A 24,604-nucleotide genomic window follows, 5' to 3' on the forward strand; every position below is an offset into this window, starting at 1 on the left:
ACCTTTTTTCCATTACGTAGCTTCCTATTATTCCAGAACCTGTGGGATAGTTGTATCTATCAACCTGCAAGTGGAGATAGAGAACTGAAAACTGAGCTGAGACATATCTCTCTTGCTGTTCAGTATTTTCTATCTCCTGCAGGTGGATAGACACACTTTTCAGCCTCTGGTTCTGAGTGATTTGCTCCCGCTCCAATTGGTCAGCTGGTTCCCAGTTGAGCTTTGCGGGTGGCTTCAGTCTGCAGTCATATCTGGAGGTCTTCAGATCCCTGTCTCCGGTGCCCCTCAAATTTACTTGTTCCCTTCCTTCACCTTTCCTGTGGAGATCTCCTTTTCCAGCACAACAACCTTAAAAATAAGTAAATAGAAAGAAAGGAGAGGGAAATAAGTTTGTTGGAGAGCCTGGGACAAAGTATCAGTCCTGAGTCTTTCTCATCAATGGTAAGTCTTGACTGTGAGCTTAGGGGTGAGCAGCCGGCAGTGGTAAGTCCGACTAAAGTTTGACTCAGAACCACTTGGAGGCCTACAAGTTCTACTTGCAAGGGGAGGGATCCTGACTCACTGCTTGGGACCAGGCGATGCATTGCTTATGACAGTAGGGATGAGTGGCAACTCCCGTGGAGGACAGTTAAGTGATGTTCCTGCTGTGGAATGCTCCCACCGGCGTCAGGGTATTGCAGAATGTGCAAGCCAGGAATCTTGCGAGACACGGCAACATACCTTTTGGATTTGGCACAGCTTCCAAATATGCTGGGGACTTCGGGCTCTCCAGCAGGGACCTGTGAGCAGTTTGATGCAGGAGAGCGCTGGAATGGGTGCCATTTTGACAGTGAGGAACAGCCTAATCATGTGTGGAGCATAGTCGCCATTTTACAACCTCTGGGCCTGACAGAGCATTCAGCTGCATTGAGATCTTTGTTTTCTCCGTAGTTTATATTGCTCTTACACTAGGCCTATTGACTGACGCAGTGAAGTCAGAGTTGCTGCAAGGTACTTCAGTTTCTTGCTCCACTGCCCCTCTGTTTTCTAAGAGATCTTGTTTAAACCTCCAGTAATGGGCAGATGAGGCTCTGTGCTTCTCCCTCCTTATCTGATATGGCTTCGGTCTATTCAGAGGAGCCATCGTTAAAGGAGCTGTTAGAGTAGAGAGAGCTCCTTCTTGATGAGAGGGATGACCCAAAGGTACTGAAGTTGTTTCATAAAGAGGAGCTCAGTACTCTTTATTTCTGAGGCACGTGGTGCTTTCCATTGAGGTGCCGCCTTCTTCAGAATCAGGAGTTCCATCTTCATCAATCATGAGGGGGTTAGGGGTCCTTCTGAGGCCTTCCCAATTCAGCAGAATGGGTCTCATCGAACACAGGGCTGAGAGTGGGAAGGGACATGGCTCACCTCTACCCATTGGTCCTGGAGGAGGGATCCTGACTCACCACTTGGGACTGCTTTGTGCTGCGCTTGTGATAGTCTGAGTGAATGGCGACTCATGTGGAGGCAGTTAAGTGGTTTTCTCACTGTGGGACTCGCCAGCCGGCATCAGGGTGTTGCAGAGCGTGCAAGCCAGGAATCCTGTGGTGGCAGCACTTCTTTTGATTTTGGCACAGCATCCAAATATGCCGGAGACTTCTGGCTCTCTGACAGGGTCAGTGTGCAGCTGGATGCAGGAGAACACGGGAACAGGTGTCATTTGGTGGGGGCCAACTGGCAGTGAGAAACAGCCTTTGTCTTATCATGCGTGGAGCACAGCCACAGTTTTACAACCTCAGGGCCTGACAGAGGATTCAGCTGTATCAGGATCTTTATTTTCAGCAGAGTTTATATTGCTCTTAAACCAGGCCTATTTACTGAAGCAGGAACAATCAAAGTTGCTGCAGAGTGCTTCAGTTTCTCGTCCCGCTGCTCCTTCACTTCCTAAGAGATCTCGTTTAGCCTCATCTGTCCATTCCTGGAGGTCTGTCTCTACTTCTCCCTTACCTGATATGGCCTCAGTCTATTCAGAGGAACCATCATTGAAGGAGCCGTTAGTGGAGGACTGTCTCCCACTGAGGAGGGGGATGACCTAAAAGTACTGAGGTTGTTTCCATTGAGGAGCCTTCTGCTTCAGCGCCAGGAGTACCATCTTTGATCATGAGTGGGCTTAGAGGTCCTTCTAAGGTCTTCCTGATGCATCCAGACTTTCAAGACCTGATTACAGCAGCATGGGTCTCACTGGACACGGGGCTGAGAGTGGGAAGAGCCATAGCTCCCCTCTACCCATTTGTTCTGGAGGAGAAAGGTAAATTACAGCTTCCCAGGGTGGACTGCCTTGTTACAGTGGTGACTAAAAAGACCACTTAGCTATTGGAAGGGGGCATTGTCCTAAATGACCTACAGTATGGGTGTTTTTCTCCCGTTTAAATGGAGGCATATTGCCTGTTGTTTACAGGTATATGTTGGACATTGTTTATATCAGATTACATTGCTTGTAACAGTTTACAGTGCTTGTACCCTTAAAGGCAGGAAGTGCCTTTGGCGGTGACTAAAAAGACCACTTAGCTATTGGAAGGGGGCATTGTCCTAAATGACCTACAGTATGGGTGTTTTCCCCCATTTGAATGGAGGCATATTGCCTGGTGTTTATAGGTATATGTTGGACATTGTTTATATCAGATTACATTGTTTGTAACAGTTTACCACCGTACCCTTTGGACTACAAATCTTAGTCTTCCTGCAGTACTCTGTGATAGGCTGTTCCTGAGCACATGTCCCTGTTCCCTATGCCTTATGGGACTTTTCCTATTGGCTGGCCCTTGTCTCAGCGTATGCTGGGCTAGTAGCCTGCTTCTCTCTCCAGTGGAAGGTGTGAGAACTGTCTGCACGCATGCTTTCTCAAAACTGTAAACTGACTTGCTGTACCTTGTTGCATGCTCCCCAATGTAAGCTACTGTAAAATAACCAAGATTTTTACCAGTTTGAAAGTATTCACAGCATTTACTCTCTCAGCTTGCCTCTCAGTTCCCCTTGTATACAGGGAGAGCTGGTAGAGAACAGATTCCCAGTTCCGCAAAGCAGAGACTACTGTCCAGCACATCTAACTGTAAGTTAGTTCCTTTTGTTTGAATTTGCATTAAAGAAGATTTTGGTTCAAGAGTTCCAAGTCATTACAGTGATGTTCTATACTCTGGTTAACTGCATACTAATCTCCTGAGTAGAGAGAGCCTATCAGGAGACAGAGCAGAACAATAGGAAGCTAGAAGGCTCGCTGAAACAAGCCTTTGAAATGGCCTCTTTGAATCTTCAAGCGACAGTGTGCAGTTCATTCGTGGCAGGAGAATGCCTGAAGTGGCATCAGCAGTCTGCAGCACAAGACTTGCGCCATAACGCCCAGCTGGAAGTGAGGTTGGCCTACTTGACAGATGCTGTTTATGACATTACAGGTTACGGCCCTCAGTATGTCGTTGGCTGTCATGGCGTGTCAGCAACTTTGGTTGCGGCAGCATCAAAATCATGTCTAGTTAAACTGCCATTTTGGGGCAAGTGGCTATTTGGAGAATATCTCAATAACGTAGTGAAAGAACTGGGAGAAACTAAGCCACAGCGGTTTCTGAAGGATAAACCAAGAGCCTCTGGTTGTCCATCTTGGGACTCTAGATCTTGACTTCTTGACAGCAGAAGATACTGTCCTGGTCATTAGCAATATGGTCAGAAGTCCTGCTTTCAAACATGCCATTCCTTGTCATCAAGCAGATGAATCCATTATGAATGGGTTGTGTCCACCTACCAGCAGGGGGAGATAGAGAGCACTGAAAATCATAGTGGAGGTGAACTTTCTCAGCAGGCACTCCTTGGACCCAGGAGTACAGGAACGATCCAGCCAGGGTTTTCAGCTGATAGTGGACTGATGGGGTTCTCTGCTTCTGGGCTTGATGGGCCCTTTGGCATTCCTTTTTGTTGCCAGGTTCTTCAGCTGTTAGGAAGAATCAGGCTCAATGGGTTATTGCTACCCCCGAAGAATCCACTAGACCACCAGGGTGGCTGTACACATTATATGCAGGTACTTTCTCTGTCCCTAGAGGGCTCACAAGTTTTTGTTCCTGGGGCAATGGAGGGTTAAGCGACTTGCCCAAGCTCACAAGGAGCTGAAATGGGAATTGAACCCAGGTCTCCAGGATCAAAACCCGCTGCACTAACTATTAGGCTACTCCTCCTGTCTTCCCTTCTTGGCCAATAGTAGGCCACGTGTTGAAAAGGATCGCTTTGCAGGGGGACACTGGATCACACCTCTGTATGAGGAGGGTGTTTAGATGTGGCGTTGGGCTATCCAACATGGTATGCTCCTTCGCACCACTTATCTGACGGGCAAAGCCAACAGCCTGGCCGACAACTGCATGAGTGGTCTCTCAACATGGGCATTGCCCAGGAGATCTTCCGAGCGTGGGGCACCCCTCTGTGGATCTCTTTGCCACTCGGATCAATCACAAAGTCCCTCAGTTCTGTTACAGGCTTCAGGCCCACATCAGACTAGCATTGGATGCTTTCCTCCTGCATTGGGGGACAGGTCTTTCTTATGCGCAAGCTCCCATACCCCTCGTGGGGAAGACTTTGCAGAAACTCAAACAAGACCACGGGACCAAGATTCTCATCACTCCTTACTGGTTCGAACAGATCTGGTTCCCTCTTCTTCTGAAGTTATCCTCCGAAGAACTGTGGAGATGGGAGTGTTTTCCGACCCTTATCACAGAGAATGAGGGACTTTTTTGCATCCCAACCTCCAATCTCGGGCCCTCATGGCCTGGATGTTGAGAGTCAAGAATTTGCTTCCTTTTCTCTTCCTGAGGGTGTCTCCCAGGTCTTGCTGGCTTCCAGGAAAACTTCCACTAAGAGGTATTACTTTTCAAGTGGAGGAGGTTTGCTGTCTGGAGTGAGGGTAAAACCCTAGATCTATTTCCTGTCGTACACAAACAAACCCTGCTTGAAGATCACCTACACCTTTCCGAGTCTGGCCTCAAGTCCAGCTCCGTAAGGGTTCACCTCAGTACAATTAGTGCTTTTCATCAACTTGTACAGGGTAAACCCATCTCTGGACATCCTCTAGTTGTTCGCTTCATGAGAGGTTTGCTTTTGTCAGAGCTCCCTGTCAAACCTTCACCAGTGTCATGGAACCTCAACATCGATCTCACCCAGCTAATGAAAGCTTCTTTTGAGTCACTGGATTCCTGTCATCTGAAGTATTTGATCTGGAAGGTAATTTTCTTGGTGGCTGTTACTTCAGCTTGTAGAGTCAGTGAGCTTCAGGCCCTAGTACTGGCTGCACCTTATACATGGTTTCATCACAACAAAGTAGTCCTCCGCACACACCCTAAGTTCCTAACTAAGGTTGTGTCAGAGTTCCTTCTGAATCAGTCGATTGTGTTGCCAACATTGTTTCCCCGACCTCATGCCCAACCTGGTGAGAGCACCTTGCACAACTTGAACTGCAAGCAAGCATAAGAACGTAAGAATATTTAAAGAACTGTGCTTTGATATTCAGATTGATTATTTTGGGCTTGTGTGAACTTTTTATACATAACAACCTGCCACATGAATATAAGAACAGCCATATTGGGTCAGACCAGTGGTCTATCTAGCCCAGTATCCTGTTTCCAACAGTGGCCAAGCAGGGTCACAAGTAGTACCTATCAGAAACCTAAATAGTGGCAACATTCCATGCTACCAATCCCAGGGCAAGCAGCAGATTCCTCATGTCTGTCTCAATAGCATACTATGGACTTTTCCTCTAGGAATTTGTTCAAACCTTTTTTGAACCCAGATACACTAACTGCTATTAGTACATCCTCAACTTAATTATTTATTGAGTGAAAAAATATTTCCTCCTATTTGTTTTTAAAGTCTTTGTACTATTGCAATGTGTAAAAAAATTGATTCACTTCTACTCGTTCTACACCACTCAGGATTTTGTAGACCTCAGTCATATATCGCCCCTTATCTATCTCTTTTCCAAGTTGAAGAGCCCTAACCTCTTTAGCCTTTCTTCATATGAGAGGAGTTCCATCCCCTTTATCATTTTGGTTGCTCTTCTTTGAACCTTATCTAATTCCGCTATATCTTTTTAAAGATACGACAACCAGAACTCAAAGCCGTACTCAAGGTGAGGATGCACCATGGAGCAATACAGAGGCATTATAGTATTTTTGGTGTTATTTACCATCCCTTTCCTAATAATTCCTAGCATCCAATTTGCTTTTTTGGCCGCTGCCGCACACTGGGCAGAAGATTTCATCGTATTATCTACAACGACACCTAGATCTTTTTCTTGTGCACTCACCCCCAAGGTGGACCCTAGAATCAGATAACTAACGGATTATTCTTAACAATATGCATCACTTTGTCTACATTAAATTTCATCTGCCATTTGGACACCCAGTCTGCCAATTTCCTAAGGTCTTCCTGCAACTTTTCACATTCTGCATGTTTTTTAATCAAACCTTGAATAGTTTTGTTCTTCAAATGTAATCACCTCACTCGTCATTCCGATTTACAGATAATTTGTAAATATGTTAAATAGCACTGATCCCAGTATTGATCCCTGCGGCACTTAACTATTCACCCTCCTCCATTAAGAGAAATGGCCATTTAGCCCTACCTTCTGTTTTCTGTCCAGTAACCAATTCCTAATCCACACCAGAACATTGCCTCCTATCCCATGACTCTTTAATTTTCTCAAGAGTCTGTCATGAGGAACTTCGTCAAAAGCTTTCTGAAAATCTAGATACACTATGAGGGACATAAACGAACAGGGCGCCCAAGTTTTCCTGAGGACATCCTCGCAGGACGTCCCCGCGAAGGGGCGGGGAAACCAGTATTATCGAAACAAGATGGGCGGCCATCTTTCGTTTCGATAATACAGTCGCCCAAATCTCAACATTTAGGTTGACCTTAGAGATGGTCGTCCCCAATTTTCGGCGATTATGGAAACCGAGGATGCCCATCTCAGAAATGACCAAATCCAAGCCATTTGGTAGTGGGAGGAGCCAGCATTTGTAGTGCACTGGTCCCCCTGACATGCCAGGACACCAACCGGGCACCCTAGGGGGCACTGCAGTGGACTTCAGAAAAAGCTCCCAGGTGCATAGTAGAGAGCTGCACGGCTTCCGTCCCCGCGGGAATCCCGCGGAACCCGCGGGATTCCCGCAGGGACGGAGGCAGTTCCTGCGGGGTTCCCGCGGGGATGGAAGCACTTCTGCGGGGTTCCCGCGGGGACGGAGGCAGTTCCTGCGGGGTTCCCGCGGGGATGGAACCAGTTCTGTGGGGTTCCCGTGGAAGTGTAAGCTGCACCTGCACCAGCCTCTCATCTACCGAATACCCATTTATTTGAGTGCTGTCTCTTCCTCCTTGCTTTAACAGCATAAATGTGGAAAGTCTTCCATTAAGGAGGTGGTAGAGTCACAAATGATGACGGAATTCAAAAAGGCGTGGGATGAACACAGAGGATCTCTAATTAGAAAATGGAAGTTATATAAAAGCTAACCTTAAATGGCTGCATGTGTGTGTGGATATGTCAAGTGACACTTAGATGGTGACTCTGGCTGTGATGAACTAGAGCTGATACCTGGCAGACTTGTATGGTCTGTGTCTCATACATGGCAATCTGGTGTAGGATGGGCTGGAAAGGGCTTAGCAACTTCAGTGGCTGGAACATAAGGACAGTGCTGGACAGACTTTTACGGTCTGTGTCCCACAAATGAGAACATGAATAGGCTGGAGTGGGCTTCGATGGCAACTCCAGCAGTTGGAACATAAGGATGGGGCCAGATAGACTCCTGTGGTCTTTGTTCCAGAAACACGAAAGAAAGACCATAATCAAGTATATAATATCACACTCGTTGATTTAATGATGAATTGATCATGAGTGTGACTATTGGGCAGAGTGGATGGACCGTTCAGGTCTATTTGCTGTCACTTACTATGTTACTATTAATCCTCTTTGCTCCCAGGCTGGTGCACAGACCTCAGCTCTGACACAGGCACGAGAATCAGATGTCACCTGACCTACTGGCGCGTGCATGTGGCGGCCTCTCAGCACACACTGCCAGTGAATCAGAGACAAATCTTACATGTGCGCACCAGAGTGTTCCAAGTTCCAACTTCCATTCCTTCCTTGCCTACAGTGCTGTGGCTCAAATCCAGAAAGGGAGCTGACTGGAACTTTCTTTTATGTACTATTAAATTCTTACGGGGACGGGTGGGGACGGGTTGGGATGGTTTTAATTTTTGCGGGGATGGGTGGGGACGGGTAAGATTCCAGCGGGGATGGGTGGGGACGGGTAAGATTCCAGCAGGGACGGGTGGGGATGGGTAGGATTTCTGTCCCCGTGCAACTCTCTAGTGCATAGCTCCCTTACCTTGTGTGCTGAGCCCCCCCAAAACCCACTCCCCACAACTGTACACCACTACCATAGCCCTTAGGGATGAAGGGCGGCACCTAGATGTGGGTACAGTGGGTTTGTGGTGGGTTTCGAAGGGCTCACATTTACCACCACAAGTATAACAGGTAGGGGGGGGATGGGCCTGGGTCCACCTGCCTGAAGTGCACTGCACCCACTAAAACTGCTCCAGGGACCTGCATACTGCTGTCAGGGAGCTGGGTATGACATTTGAGGCTGGCATAGAGGCTGGCAAAAAAAATAATTTTAAGTTTTTGTTTTTTTTTAGGGTGGGAGCGGGTTAGTGACCACTGCTGGAGTAAGGGGAGGTCATCCCCGATTCCCTCCAGTGGTCATGTGGTCAGTTCAGGCACCTTTTTGAGGCTTGGTTGTAAGAAAAAATGGACAAAGTAAAGTCGCCCAAGTGGTCGTCAGGGACGCCCTTCTTTTTTCCATTTTCTGTCGAGGACACCCATGTGTTAGGCATGCTCCTGTCTCGCCTTCGCTATGCTTCCGACACGCCTCCGTGAACTTTGGTTGAACCCACGATGGAAAGCAGTTGAGGACGCCCAAAATCGGCTTTTTATTATGCCGATTTGGGCGACCATGGGAGAAGGATGCCCATCTCCTGATTTGTGTCGAAAGATGGGCGCCCTTCTCTTTCGAAAATAAGCCTGCAAATCAGCCAGCTCACCTTTATCCACGTTTATTCACACCTTCAAAGTAATGAAGCAAATTGGTGAGGCAAGACTTCCCTTGACTTAACCTATTCTGACTGTGTCCCATTAAACCATATTTATTTATGTGTTCCATAATTTTATTCTTTATAATAGTTTCCACTATTTTACTTGGCACTGATGTCAGGCTTACTGGTCTGTACTTTCACAGATCACCCCGAAACCCTTTTTAAAAATAGTCATTACATTGGCCACCCTCCAATCTTCAGGTACTATGGATGATTTTAACGACAGGTTGCATATCACTAACAGGAGATCAGCAATTTCATGCTTGAGTTCTTTGAGCACCCTTGGATGTATGCAGTCCAGTCCAGGTGATTTACTACTGTTTAATTTGTCAGTTTGGCTCGGTACATCTTCCAGGTTCACCGAGATTTCTTTTAGTTTCTCCACATCATCATCCTTAAAAACTGATTCCGGTACAGGCAGATCTCTTACATCTTCTTTCGTAACAACCAAAGCAAAGAATTCATTCAGTTTCTCCGCTATGGCCTTGTCCTCCCTGATTGCTCCTTTTGCTCCTTCATGATTTAATGGTCCCATGGATTCCCTCGCAGCTTTCTGCTTCTGATATACATGAAACAGTTGTTACTGTAAGTTTTAGCCTCTGCAGCAAGTTTCTCTTCATATTCTTTTTTTTAGCCTTCTTTATTAATGCTTTGCATCTGACTTGCCAGTTCTTATGTTGCTTTTTATTTTCTTTTTCCATTCTTTGAAGGACAATCTTTTGGTTGTAATGGCCTTTTTTTACTTCACCTTTTAACTATACTGGCTGACATTTTCACTTCTTTTCACCTTTGCAAATACGTGGAATGCATCTGGAGTGGGCTTCCAAGATGGTATTTTTTGAATAACGTCCATGCCTGATTTAGTGTCCTAACCTTTGCAGCTGATCCTTTGTTTCTTTTTAACCATTTTCCTAATTTTATTATAGTTGCCCTTTCGAAAATTAAATGCAGCTACAGTAGATTTCCAACCCTCAGAACTGCTTTAGCTGGTTCCACAAAATAAAGATATCAGGCGTATAGGTATATCTTAAATACTCCTGCCATGCCAATGTAAGTTTTTCCCTACAAAGTTTGGGTTACTAAAAAGTTGTCTGTTCACAGATCGCTTTTTTAAGGTCATCTCCCATCAAGATATCTACACACAGAATTTATTGAGATGATCTGAAATTAAAATGTGCCCTTTTTTAGAAGTACAAATATTTCTTAACAAGTCAGCAGAAACAAGCTAATAGTCAATTCTTTGAATAGTGCTGTATACTGAGGAAAAATAAGTGTAACCATATGTATCTATGAGCTTCCCAAGCATCCCAAAGATGTAGCTCCCCCTAATATTTTTGAAGAACTTTTGAATCTTTATTGGAATCTAATCTATGATAAGATATAATACAGCCAGAGACCCCCACTGGAATGGTGGAGGGCAGAGCCATAGAGCTCAGGCTACTAGAGACATAGGCCAAGTCAGAAATCTGATGGTTGGCATAACTAGGAGCTTGCTGGAAAAAAGCATGGCCTAGTTTTAAGCCTGGATTGAGGCCTAAATAATCTAAATTAGGAAAATTGGTCAGAAAAACATGAAACAAAATGGAGATCAGAAAACAAAATGGAAACTCTAAAGTGTCAGTTATAAAGTGGATATTCCCCAATTTCCCCATTTAAGTTAGAAAAAGACTTGTTTTTCTTAAGTATCTGCAGGTGCAAAGGAAATGACTTACTGATTGAGCAAGATTGTGGTTAGCTAGTTTGGGATAAATAACTTTAACATTGTAGCTTATGGGCCCCATTACCTAGAATGAAGTTAGGAGAGTATATAAGGCAGGAAGATTTAGGGCGTGTCAGAAGACCTTTTGGCTTGCTACACGAAGTGCTGTCCGTCTGTCCACCCATCTGCTTGTATAACTGATCCTGCTGTATTATTGTGGTAAGCTATAATAAAGCTGATTATTCTTGCATCTTGTTCCCTTACTCTTTCCTATAGAATATTTAGAGGCTTAGTTAAACTCTTGGGGTAAAAATGGCTAGTAAGATAATACCCAAGCACACAATTACCGGTTGGGAGTCAGATAGCAGCCAAATAGATAACAGCCTTCAGGGGACCTCTGGTAGATGGCTAGCTTGCCAGCCTACCACAGCTGGTCCTCATGGGTCTATCCAACCCTAGATAAAAACATCTATTAGAAGACTAAGGGCTTCTTTTACAAAGCCACGCTAGCAATTCCCGTGTGGCAAATGAGAGGAAATCCATAGGGATTGAATGGGCTTCCTCTCATTTGCTCCACATGAATCTCTGGCATGGCTTTGTAAAAGAAGCCCTAAGTTAGGTAGTAAATCATGGGTTAAACGTATGATCAGATTAGTCTTCACTCTTTTCCTGAAGTCTAACAGATTTATCTCTAATCTAATTGCAGTCAGCAAAGCGTAATATCTTTGCATGGGGATAGAAATTTCATCCACCCACACCCACAGAACTCGGCTGTTACTTGGTTGCAGTCCTCCATTTCCTCCTGACCCCACCAGCCTTCCATTTTTTTTTTGGGTGGTATTCACTATTCAACCATTGAATGTTCCAAGCCTCATTCTGGTGTCATCAGAGATTTTGACTACACTTGAGAATCCTTCAGCAACTTCTTCCATCCTCACAGGAATCCTGTTGCTTCCATGTGATTCCTGTGATCCCTATTCCTGTGCAGCTCTCTACTACAATTCCCAAACCTCATCTCCAAATTTGTGCTGTTTTTGCTGTGTAGCCATCTATTAAGGATCACCATGCTGGGCACCTATCTTTTGCCAGTTTAATAACAATCTCTAGTGCATAGCCTAATTTATACAGCAGCCATATTGTATTCTTTTGGCTACTCTGCTGGGTTTTGGTTTGGTTGGAGGGGGGTTTTTTCTCGAACATTTCCAGGTCACCTGGGGAGGGGGTGCAGGTGCTGCTACCCACTGTAAGTTATTCTTAACTTTAAAAAGTTATAATGTTTTGCTGTTAAAAATAATAATAAAGAATGTAATTTGTAACTTAACAAATTTGAAAAGATCAACCCTTTTCTTTAAAGAATTGTATCTTGTGGTTGACCTTTTTTTTAAGGACTCTAACCCTTTACCTCAGAGAGCTGAACATCTGAGTGATTAATCACAGGAAGTCCCCTCTAAGGAGAGGCCCCTTGTACTACCTCTCCCCCTTCTCCTTCCTATGAAAATATTTTGAACAATTGTTATGAAAATGTTGGCACTTTGGACCAATGGTTATATGTTGAACAGAAATGGATATAGTTTACTGCAAGTTGGTTCATGTTTGATGGTCCATTTTAACACTAATTCTGTAAACCTTTTTTGGGTAAGGTCATTGTTACTGTATTGTTTGACTCTTTGTATCACAGTTCTGGATGCCTAATTAAGCATAGTGGTTCTTTTTTTCTCTTTTCAGCCAGTACTGGCCGTTATTTGTCCTGATCTTCTACATCCTCTCTCCTATCCCATATTGCATAGCCAGGCGACTGGTGGATGATACAGATACTGCAAGCAATGCTTGCAAGGAGCTGGCTATATTTCTTACCACGGGCATTGTCGTCTCTGCGTTTGGACTGCCAATTGTGTTTGTCAGAGCTGGCCTGGTTAGTATTGTGCTTGTGTACATTTAATTTCATTTTTTTTAAATATTATTTTCTTTGAAACATTGTTTGTGCTGAGAGCTCCCACAGCTTTATCATACTTTGGTCCCACAGCAGAAATGCTGGGTAACTGCACAGTTCTGCGGAGCTGATAGAAACCAAGTCCCATTGCTTGATGTGGCTTTTCTCAGCAGACTCTTCTGTCCTGCCTTCCTTGTAGGTGTAGTGTTAAGTCATTTGTTTTTGGTGATTTTTCTTTTGAGGGGGTGCAGGGGAAATGGTTATATTTAGATGGAAGTCTGAGTGGGAAATGATGAGCAAGTGGGTTACAGTAAATTTTGCAGATTTCAGAGTGGCACAAAATCTAGATGATCTGCCTTAATGAAGTTTCCTCCCCTGCTAATTACTACACCTTAATTTTGTATGGGATTGTTTGTTTTAGCTTTTTGTTTTATCATAAGAACTGGGAAAACACAGTGGTCAACCTTAAGAGGTAGATGTATTAAGGAATTTTTCTAATTCTCTGACCAATTATGTCTAGCTCATAGTTTTTCAACAGAGATTGGTATCAGGTAAAGAATCAAGGCCTGTGTAGTCTGCTCATTTTTATAACTGCAGCAGATCCTATCTGATGTCTGACTTTGACTTTTACTCTCAGTTTCTTATCACTGGGGATCCTGTGCTCTTCTCTGTCTTCTATTGAAAGATAAATCCATGGAAAATATTAGCTTGAGACATTTGGTAAAATGTTACTCTTATGTTAGCTAACTGCAATAGCCCTTGTTGTTTTAGCATAATTTATTGACATGTGCTCAATATAGTTGAGCAGAAGAAACTGTGGTGAGCAAATTGTTTTGCTAATATTTTCCAAATTGGAAGTGCAGCTCCATTTGTGGTTTTGGGACCTTTTAAGTGAGACTCATACTGTGGATCTGTTTTGTACATTTTATAAAAAGGTTACAAATGATCAGCAACTGCAGCTTTGCTCAAAAGGCATTTGAAAGAATTAGATTTTCCATATTGACTTCTTCTGTAGGACTAGTACTTCTACCATTTTTCTTATTTCTGTAGCACTATTAGACATATGCTTCACTGTACAGATGAGACAATCCCTTATATGTAAGCTTATAACGTAGTCAAAGCATACAAGACAGGAGACTTCAGGAAATTGTATTAAATATGCAAATTTTAAGCTTAAAAAGCAACCTAGCAAATGTGGGTTTTAGTCAGGACGTGAATATAGCCAGAGAGGGAGAATGAGGCACCAACTTGGAGTGGGGAGGGAGGGTGCATTTAAATCATACAGCATGGCAAGGTAGAAGGCATGGAGTCTGGAGTTGTTAATAAAGGGGCACAGATGAGAGCATCTTACCTGATGAGTGGAGGTTATGAGGAGGGGTGCAATGGAGATGAGAGGTAATGAGGAATCAGAGTGAATGCACGTTGAATGTTTTTACTGCTGTAATTGTCTGTCACTTATGTTTGACTTATTCTTGCTGTACACTGCCTTGAGTGAATTCCATCAAAAAGGCAGTAAATAAATCCTAATAAATAAATTTTGTAGAGAAACCTAAACTGTATGTGGAAGTAGATGAGAATCCATTGGACTGAATAAGATTATCTTCCTCTGTATCCACTAATGTCTGTCTACAGGTATACGATCTTACAGTTAATGTTATTTTGTGTTGGCATATGTATTCAGATAAAAGCCCAAGTTGACAGACTGGAAGTTACTTTGGCTCTGGTCTTTAAATAGAGCATTGGTTCCCAAACCTGTCCTGGAGGAACATCAGCCAGTCAGATTTACAAGATATCTGTAATGAATATTCATGTGTTATATTTACATGCACTGCCTCCATTGCATGCAAATCTAATTCATGAACATTCATTGTGGATATTCTGAAAACCTGACTGGTTGGGGTTCCCTCAGGACAGATTTGAGAACCATTTCAGTAGAGCCTCAAGTGTAGTCAGCAAGATACAATTGGCCTATTTGAGATATCAGGATTTTAAAACAGTAATATAAGCAGCGATACTGAGCAGGTTGGATTACTGCAATGCAGTCTATATGGGTCTTCCAAAAAATTGTCAAAATCTGGAGGCCAAGGTAATAAAGCGAATTGCCAGATGGGAGAATTAATCTCTACTGGCATCACTACACTGACTATCAGTCCAGCTGCAGGTCATATTTAAACTTTTCTGTCTGGCATTTAAACTATTACATAGCATTCATCATTGAGGAGCTCAAACAGTATCGGTCTGCTTAGATCCCTGCAGCTACAACATTTTAGAGTTTTAGGGGAAAGGGATGTTAAATTAGATCCTGTGCATTTTCATGGGTGGTGTCATATATTTGGATTTCCCTTCCTTTGCTGAAAGAAATTATAAGCTATATTCAATGTTGGTGGCATTGAAGACTTGATTATATAGTAGGATGGATATCACTTAAACGGGTGGTGCAGTGGCGGTTAAGTGAGGCCACTGTGTAATATTTTTTAGGGATTTTTCATTTTGTAATAAATAATACGTAAATAAATTATTGGAAGTTTTCATAGCGTCCCACAGATCAATCCAGAGATGTGGGTTATGTCCCTCTACCAGCAGATAGATAGAGAGCTCTGCCAAAAGGGATACTGTGCAGCAGCCTCTTTTTTTTTTTGTATTCTCTTCATCTCAGCAGGTGGATGGACATCTCTTGTGCAGCTCTGTGGATGGGCCTTGCTCCAAGCCTGTTCTCTCAGATGTAGTTGAGCTAGGGGGTCGAGTCTGGGCTTGACCAATGTTAGGGGTACACCTGGTGGTGCCAGGTTCCCTCCCCCTTTCCTGCCTCCGGACCATTGGTCATTCTGGCACACTAGGCTTGCTACCTGGTTCTCCTGCCTCTTAAAAAAAAAAAGGGGGGGGGGAAGCTGAGCGTTCTCCTAGTATCTACGGGAGATGGGTTGCTGTGAGTTGGGCTAGGTCATGGATGGTGTGTGCTTCTCATTTTTCCCCCAGCGAGAGCAGTCTTTGCGCAGCTTATGCATCTGGCACATTGCCCTGGGAATGACAATTTCTCCTGTAATGTATCCGATGGTTTGTCTTGTGCTCTCCCCTGGTGCTGGTACCAGCCTCTTAATTGACCCGATACCTCTTGCCAAGGTCTCTCTGGGATGTGATAGGGTGGACCGGTCTGGTGGAGGGGTAGTATTGTATATTAACAAGAGCCTTGACTCAGATAGATTACAAATTCAGCAGGACACAAATCACACCTTTGAATCATTGTGGGTTGAAGTTCCATGTATAAAAGGGAAAAGGACGGTGATAGGGGTAAAAGGGGCGATCAAGGAAGACAAAGACGTAGCGGAGAGATTTTGTCCCCCCTGTCCCCCCCCTCTCGGCAACCCTGGTGATCACCACAGTATACTTCCTGCCACTCTTAGGCCTTCTTTCTGCTGATCCTTCCTTTCCCTGGATTCCACTTCCTATTTCTGCCTTGGTGGGACCTGGCAGAGGGAAGGCCCCATAGTGGCCAGAGGCAGCCTGTGGTAAATGCTGCCACTGTTGATGGTAATAGGAAAAACAAGGAGTGGTGAATGAAGGAATCAAGAGTCTGCTGTATTTGTAAAAAATTATTTTAGCATCCCAAGTCTCTTGACAGACATATCAAGGTGAAAATCTATCAAAAGAATAGTTCTTTAAATATCTCATGCGCAGGTACACTGAGAGAGAAAAATACTTGAGCGCAAACAAAGAGTGATCAGTTGAGCCACCCAGCCAACCTCAGATGTAAAGCGTAGGCATGGCTCACCATCATAGATCTAAAAAAAAAAAAAAACTCCACTCAAAAAGGGTGCTCAAGATGACTTTGCAAACTCTCCACAGAGTCACAAACGCATGTATACAACCACAAGAAGTCAAAAAAATAGTCACTAATATAACCCAGTCATAGCATGTTGGTAGCTTAATATTCGTCCACTTATCTTCTTATCCAATGTAGAGCTAACTAGCATGTCCAAGTCTGATGTACCCAACAGGGATTCCCCGTTTCACCGAAGCTGCTTCAGGGGTAGCGTTAGGACTAGCAATCCTATGTCATGACCACTGCATTCAAAACTCCAGTAGGTAACTGAAAAACAGACGCCAACAAAATCTTTAAATAGATGAAGCACTGCCTCCCTCTGCAAAGGACAACCAATTCACAATAGCTGACTCAAATGCAACGTCATTACAGACCGCCCTCAAAAGAAGGCGGACCAATCCACCTGGAGATTCAAACCTTTGGGTTTCACAGAGTTAAAGAAGAAGATGTCTCTTCCCTGGATGGATGGTATGGAAGTAAGACCATGGTTGCTGGCAGGAGTTTGTTGACTGGTATCTTTGTTTCCTTACTGCTTTGGTATTGATCATGCTGAAGGTGAGGCTGCTGCACAGTATCTCTTATGGCAGAGCTCTGGCGTTCTGTTGCCACCTGCTGATAGTATAACCCACTCATCTCTGGATTGATCTGTTGGGACTAATGGAAAGAAAATTATCAGGTAAGGACTAATTTTACCTTTACTGTTTTTATCTGTGGCTGTTGATATTGCATGAGGTAACTGCCTTGAGCATTCAGTGAAGTTGAAAGGTGAGCTATACATTTATTAAATAAATTGTATATAATATATTGAAATCATAAGAACATAAGTTCTCCTACTGAACCAGACCAAGAATCCACCTACCCCAGTTTTCTTTTTCCAACAGTGGCCCTGTTTGCATCCCTTTGCACTCACCTGCAGTCACTATGAGGCTGAGCTCTCAGATTCTAATTGCTGTTTTTTTAATGTTCACTTTTTCCTTGTCCTTATTTGCAAAACTGTTCATGCAAGTTTTACTGCTATCTCAGTGTGCCTGCTTTGATATGTACTGTTTCTGCAATAAGCTAATGTCACATGTTTTTTATTTGCTGTATAGTCCAGTCCTCACTTCTCATTTTTAGCTTACACAGAGACTACAAGTGTTAAATTAGACTTGTAATAAACACTCTCAGTGCCTCAGACACTCTCTTGAGAGGAAAAATGTTCTGTTGGCATTACAGAAAATGAAGACTCAGATTTGTCTTTATTCGGGAAACCTAGCTCCCTGAAGTTCATTCTCTGGTTAATAGTGATTGGACGGGTCCATATGCTTGTTCTCCTTTACAGGGCAAAAGGGGGGGGGGGGGGTTGCAATTATTTTTCATAAAAACGTCAATGCACAAGTTAAAGAAGAAATCTGATACTGAAGGGAGATGGGTCCTCCTCAGAGTGCTCATTTTCCAACAAGAATTTCTTCTTTTAAATGTCTATGCCCCAAATCAAAACTGTCCTTCTTTCTTTACAGATTTGGTGAAAAAATTAGTTGAATGTAACCTCGCTTTCCTAATTGTAACAGGAGATTTCAATATGTCTATAGATGCCTGGCTAGATAGACAATCCAGAACTTTATATCATATTCCCAAAGTTCATGCAGCCTTACAATCCTTAATTGATTTATACCACTTAATTGACCTCTGGAGACAACATTTCTCTGATACCCGCGACTACACATTCTTCTCCAAATCAAAGTCATTTCTAATAATCTGCTAATGCCCATATAGATTCCATCACTTTGTCAGATCATGCATGAATATCCATTTTGCTACGACTACAATCCAGTATTTCATCGAGGAACCCCAGTGGAGACTAAACATGCAGCTTCTAAGAAACGATAAATATGTTCACCGAATTAATGAATTAATTTCCAGTGTTTTAGAGATAAACAAAGCTTCAGATACTAACCCATTCACCTTATAGGAAGCATTTAAAGCCTCCCTCAGAGGTGAATTTATCTCCATTTCGGCCTATGATACGAAAGAAAGGACTAAGCATTTAAACACAATAGAAGCTAAAATCAAAAGTTTAGAACAACAATATACTATCAGTCCCCTGATTATATTAAATAATTTATATAAACAAGAATACAATAAACTTTGGAGCCAACGAGCTGGTCATGAGATTTTCCTGCAAAAAAGAACAAATTATGCAGATATAAACAAATCAGGTCATATGCTCACAAATTACTTAAAAACATCTAAAGTTCAAATCCCATCAATTAAACACAATAATAAAGTCTTAACTAACACTACAGACATCTTTGGATTTTTAAGGGTTTTTAGCACAATATTTGGGGTTTTCAAAGACCAGAGGAATTCTGATAGCAGTTTCTCTATTTGGGATTTTGATCACTCTAGACTTTTTTCACCAACTCTCCATCTTCTCAAGGACCCATTCCTCCTCCGTCATAGCCTTGTTCATTGATGCGGAGAAGGCTTTTGACAAGGTGGAACGGACCTTTATTTTTAAAATACTGGAGTGGTTTGGTGCTCCAGAATCATAACTAGAGTTAAGACTCTTTACTCCTTTCCCACTGCATGAATAATAGCAAACGATGCTCTATTTCAACCTATCCACTTACAAAGAGGCACAAGGCAAGGCTGCTGTCTATCACCATTTCTCTTTAACATGGCTCTAGAACCTTTACTCATTGCAATTAGGTCACCCACAGACATTTCAGGCATTTGTAATGGTGACTCTGAAATAAAAGTATCATTGTATGCAGACGATGCTATGCTTTTTCTCACTGACCCAGCCTCCTCTCTACATAAATTCTTCCAAATTGTTTCAACTTATTCCAGTTTTTCAGAATATAAAATTAACAAACATAAAACAGAAGTAATTCCACTTAACATGCATGCCACCCCAGGTGAAATCTCCTCGTATGATTTAATCTGGTCATCCAAAAATCTTAGGGCCTGGTTACTAAGCTGTGCGGTAGGCGCGCTAAACTTTTAGCGCATTCTAACGGTAGAAATACCCATTGTATTCCTATGGGTGTCTCTAGCGTTGGCGCTTGCTAAAAAGTTTGCTTGCCTACAGCACAAATTAGTAAACAGGGTCCTTAAATATTTAGGTATAGATCTTTGTCCTGATGTAGAATCCACTATTGACCTCAATAAAAAGAAAATCATTGACTTGGTTAAGAATCTTCTCCTGTCCTGAGCCCTTTGCACATCTCTTGGTGAGGACATGAAGATACAATCAAAATGGTAATTATGCCCAAAGTAAACTTTATAGTCAGCATTATTCTCGCCCTTTTCCCAAAATCTTTCTACTCCCAAATAGAGAAAAAGCTGTCAGAATTCCTCTGCTCTTTCAAAACCCCAAATATTGCACTAAAAACCTTTAAACATCCAAAGGAACACTCTGGAGTTTATTTTCCATTATTTCATCACAAAGCTTTCATAACGCAACAAGCCTGCTACTACAGCTTGTCTGTCCTGATTACCCACCTGTATGGCTTCTGGTTGAAAGAGAATTATGGAAGTATTATTATTATTTACTACATTTGTACCCCGCGCTTTCCCACACAATGCAGGCTCAATGCGGCTTACATAGTAATTTGAAATACAAAGTTAAGAATAGAATTTTCAATAAAACAGTAGTAAAAAACGTAAAGTCGGGCTTAGTAGTGTATGATAAGTTGAGCTACATAATATATGTCTAGGATAAAAGAGGGTAGACAGGATAGGATAGTGTAATTTGGGAGAAAAGGGGTAAGGAGGGATAAAATTAAGGAGAGATGGAAAGAGAAGGATGGGAGGTTGGTATTTAAGTCAGAACAGAATTCGGAGTATTATCTTCACCCCAACTCCTTACTCCTTTTCATGTCAAACAGTCTCATCTCTTCCTCCCACCTTTGTATACTAGAACTAGATAGTCTCATAGACATCCTTTCTACCATCTTATGCATCTGGGGGAAACTCTAAACTCAAAATCAAAAACCATCCAATTTTTTTGGGACCGACTAGTCAATAAAAGTGATCTAGTCAATCTCGCAGTTAACAAACAACAATATTATAATACTCTTTCGTGGTTTGTCTACCCAATTCTCTATTCCTGAAAACCACAATTTTAGATGGATACAATCAAACATTGTATTGATATATCTAAATTGCTATCATCCTTATCTGCTCCATCCCCTGCTATTAATTATTTTATTTCTGTGCTGTTTAACAAAGGTCATGTCAGTGGCGTAGCCAAGGGTGGGCCTGGGCCTGAGCCCGGGCCCACCCAGTAGCAGCACACCTATGATGTGGCTGGCAGAGATCCCCAAGCCCCACCAGCTGAAAACTCCCAACAGCTGTCCCTCCTGCGTACCTTGTAAACAGCAGCGAGAAGCAACTGATACATACTGCTTGCACTGGCCCCACAGCCTTCTCTCTGATGTATTCCCACCTATGTGGAAACAGGAAGTTGCATCAGGGAAGGCTGTGGGGCCAACATGAGCAGTGTGTATTAGTTGCTTCTCACTGCCAGTTTAAAAGGTATGTGAGGGAGGGGGGATGTTTGAGAGACCATATGGAATGCGAGAGAGAGAGACCAAATCACTTGTGGGACAGGTCAGAGTTCTTCTGCCCACCCATCTTGGGCCCAGGCCCACCCAAAATTGGGTGTCTGGCTACGCCCCTGGGTCATGTTGCCTCTAACATGCAAGCTTTTGATTTCAAAGCACTTCAAATAAAAGGAAGGTTTACATCAAGTGTGGGAAAATGATGTACAGCATCACCTCAACTCTAAACAATGGTTATTGTTCTGGTCTGAAGTTAGTAGAGCAATTTTGTCTGTTAGCTCCATGCAAGCACTTTACTTCGTCCACCATTGTGCTGTCTGGACCCCACAAAACATGTTTGTATCGGGGCTAACTTCCAACAACATTTGCTGGTCATGCAAAATGTATCAAGAAACATTGTTCCACATGATCTTTGAATGTCATCACACCTTCAACTTCTGGTCACAAATCTGGAAATATGTGACATCCATCTTGCCTATCTCGGACCCTATCTCACCAAAAATTATTTTTGGATCCCTAACTTTTCAGGATTGACTGAATCCTCCACAGTTGAAATTTCTGGATATAATTTTAGCTACTGCATTAAAAACCATCCTCTCCAACTGGAAAGAAAACACAAATCTTAATGTTAATTTTTGGTGGCGCTCCATTCTACAAATTAACAGATTTCAATTATCTCTTGCAGACAAATTGAGTAGGATAAATCATTCTATTAAAGTATGGTCTTTTTTGGATACATTTCTTGATAGTAATACCAACAAGTTTGATTAGAGGCAACACTGTTATCCCTTTTTATGAGTCATGTGATATTTATACTTACTTTGTACCTCTTTCTGTATATTTGTATAAATCAACAGCATATAGTCTTTCTGTGGCTTTGCATGGTAATTCTCTTGTTCGTGCATTTATTTTCTATCTTCTATGTTGCAATTGTTATCTTGTTATTGTATTATCCTTTTTATTAAAAAATGTAATAAAAATTTTCATGGACAAAAAAAAAAGGAACGATGAGTAAATGGCTAACAGTTATTTACTCTCTTAAATAGTTTTAAGACTAGGGGACACTCCAGGAAGCTAATAGATAATGCTTTTAAAACTAATCCAATGCATAGTTAAACTGTGGAATTTGTGGTGAAAAGATGAAAGCAGACAACATAACTGGGTTTAAAAAGGATTTAAACAATTCCTGAAGTAAAGGTCCATAAACCAATATTAGCCAGGTAGACTTGTGGAATGTCACTGCTTTATCCCTGTGTGTAAGTGACGAGGAATTGATTTGTTCTTTGGGATCTTGCCAGGGACTTTTGGTCTCACCCGGTATGGCACTTAATACTCCATTGCTTCAGGTACAGACTCATTGGAAGCCTTCTGGGGACAGGAAAAAAACCTGCTGTACCTGTATTACAAAATCCTTTCCCCTTTTGTAAGCCTGTCCCTTATGGATTGCGAGTCTTGCTGCTTTCAGTCTTTTGTGATTTGTAATTCTGCTTTTCTCCTCTTCTGCAGATACAAGTTGGAGCCTGCGCACTTGTTCTTACAGGGAACGTCGTCATCTTTGCAACTATACTAGGATTTTTCTTGGTCTTCGGCAACAACGATGAATTTAGCTGGCAGCAATGGTGAAATACAGTGTCAGACACAGAACTATCATAAACTAGCCAGCTATGCTTGTCATTCAGCAGTCATCCATGCAAAGAGACTGGGCAGTACAGAGAAGTAGCATATAGCAGGCCGCCCGGAATATCTAGATGCTACTTGTTCATGTGTTCGCAAGTATGTTATCTCAGACTTGTGGAAAGCTTTAAAAGGGGGTGTTTTGGATAAGACACTGGCTTATTCTCTTGTTTTCCTCTTATGAAGATATTTTACTTGCATTGTGTCATTCCTATTCTGGTTGATGTTTACTTTCTTGTGGTAAAACCCATCCTTTAAAACAAGGTGAATTATCTAATCCAGCCACTCAAAGGTATATTAACATTTGCTTTGTGGATAGCTGTATTAAGTTTATAATTCTTTTGGATTTCTATGTGTGTGCATGTTTTTTTTTTTTTTTTTTGTGCTGAGCATAATGTGGTTCTCTAGCCAGAATCCAGAAATTATTCAACCAAAATGAAGCCCTCCACCCTCCCCTTAGCCTGCATGTGTTCAGTTTGCTTCTTTGTGTATTGAAAGCAAAACTAGTGTAATGCCTTTTGCATTTTTACCTCACTGAAGTTGGAGGATAACATCAATGGCATTTTCCTGTGGTGGATGAGAGCTGATTTTACATGTTGATAATTTTTGTGAAAAACAGTTTGATAAGATTACTGAACAGAAATGGTTTTTAAAAAGTGTACTTTCACTCTCCCTTGCCTTTGCTTGGTATTTTAAACTCTGAAGTGAGGGGAAGATTACATGTTCATCACCTATTTTGGTATGTTTATTGTTATCAAGGCAAGCCTTTGAAACTGCATCAGCAAAATTACATTGAAATTTCATTTTTTATTAAATATAAGCAGCTCTTTTATTTGTATATATTCAGTAGTTTTAGTTTGGGTTCTTATAATTCTTTTACATTCTTATCAAAAGGGTTTTAAAATAAAGACAAAAATGGTTAAACTAGTGATTATGAAACATATCCTGATTGGAAACAGATTTTTTTTTTTTCAGTTTCTCCCATTTTTGAACATTTTATTTTTCATCCATGTTTCAAGTAAAATGTTTTTCAAATGTAAATGTAAAAGCACTTCTTAAAGGTTATTATGTCATGTTCTTAAAATAAATTCTTGTACCAGTGTTTAGTACAACTCAAGCTTGGCTTTCTGCTCATCTTCCCTTTTTTTTTTTTTTGGCAAGTGTTACAAATAGGTTCATAGTGGTCTTGCGATTCATACATTAAGTGTGAATGCCTCATAGTATCAGATTTTGGTCCCTAGTTGTCTCACATGTAGTTTTTTTTTTATACCCCTCCCCACGCTGTGTCTGGGAACTGATGGCAAGCTCTTTGTGCAATACACCCATTCCAAAAGCTTTCTCTTAAAAACAAAAATATTAAAAAGTGCATATCATTGACTTAGCAGTGAATCTTACTGTACGCATTTTTTTGTTTGTCAAACTCAGGAACATTAACTGTTCTCGCATGCCACAATTCTAGTAATAACTTAGGGTAGAGAATGCATAATTTTGTAATATTAACTGGAGAGTCTTCAAGCCCTGATTTTTCTCTCATTCAGGAGTTAGCTGTATGTGTTTTGATTTCTTGAATCTTTTATGGTTCTCTCCTTCTATTCTCTTCCTGCCTGCCCGCCCTCCCTCCTCCAAAATGAGCTTACCAGACACAACACCGTTTTCCCTTACTACTGTAAAATACTGTGATTCAGGTAGCAGGCTTATGATGATCTGGGATGCAAAGGACAGAACTCAGGTGAGAAGCAAAAGGGAAGATTCAGAACAGAGAATGAGGGAAATTTTTGTATATAAGAAATAGA

The 24,604-nt window shown here is 42.1% G+C and overlaps 1 protein-coding gene across 2 annotated transcripts in view; it reads left to right on the forward strand.

Annotated features, from left to right (window-relative positions):
* Positions 1–24,154, forward strand: part of LEPROTL1 (leptin receptor overlapping transcript like 1) — a 38,202-nt gene extending 14,048 nt beyond the window's left edge. For both annotated transcript variants that reach the window (XM_030194508.1, XM_030194507.1), the window contains exons 4-5: positions 12,566–12,752; positions 22,644–24,154. In XM_030194508.1, coding sequence (XP_030050368.1) covers positions 12,566–12,752; positions 22,644–22,760 — 304 coding nt within the window. In that variant the 3' untranslated portion in view covers positions 22,761–24,154. The remainder of the gene's footprint in view (positions 1–12,565; positions 12,753–22,643) is intronic.
* Positions 24,155–24,604: the final 450 nt, after the last annotated feature.

This window comes from Microcaecilia unicolor, chromosome 2, assembly GCF_901765095.1.
Source record: "Microcaecilia unicolor chromosome 2, aMicUni1.1, whole genome shotgun sequence".
In the NCBI taxonomy this organism is placed as follows: Eukaryota; Metazoa; Chordata; class Amphibia; order Gymnophiona; family Siphonopidae; genus Microcaecilia; species Microcaecilia unicolor.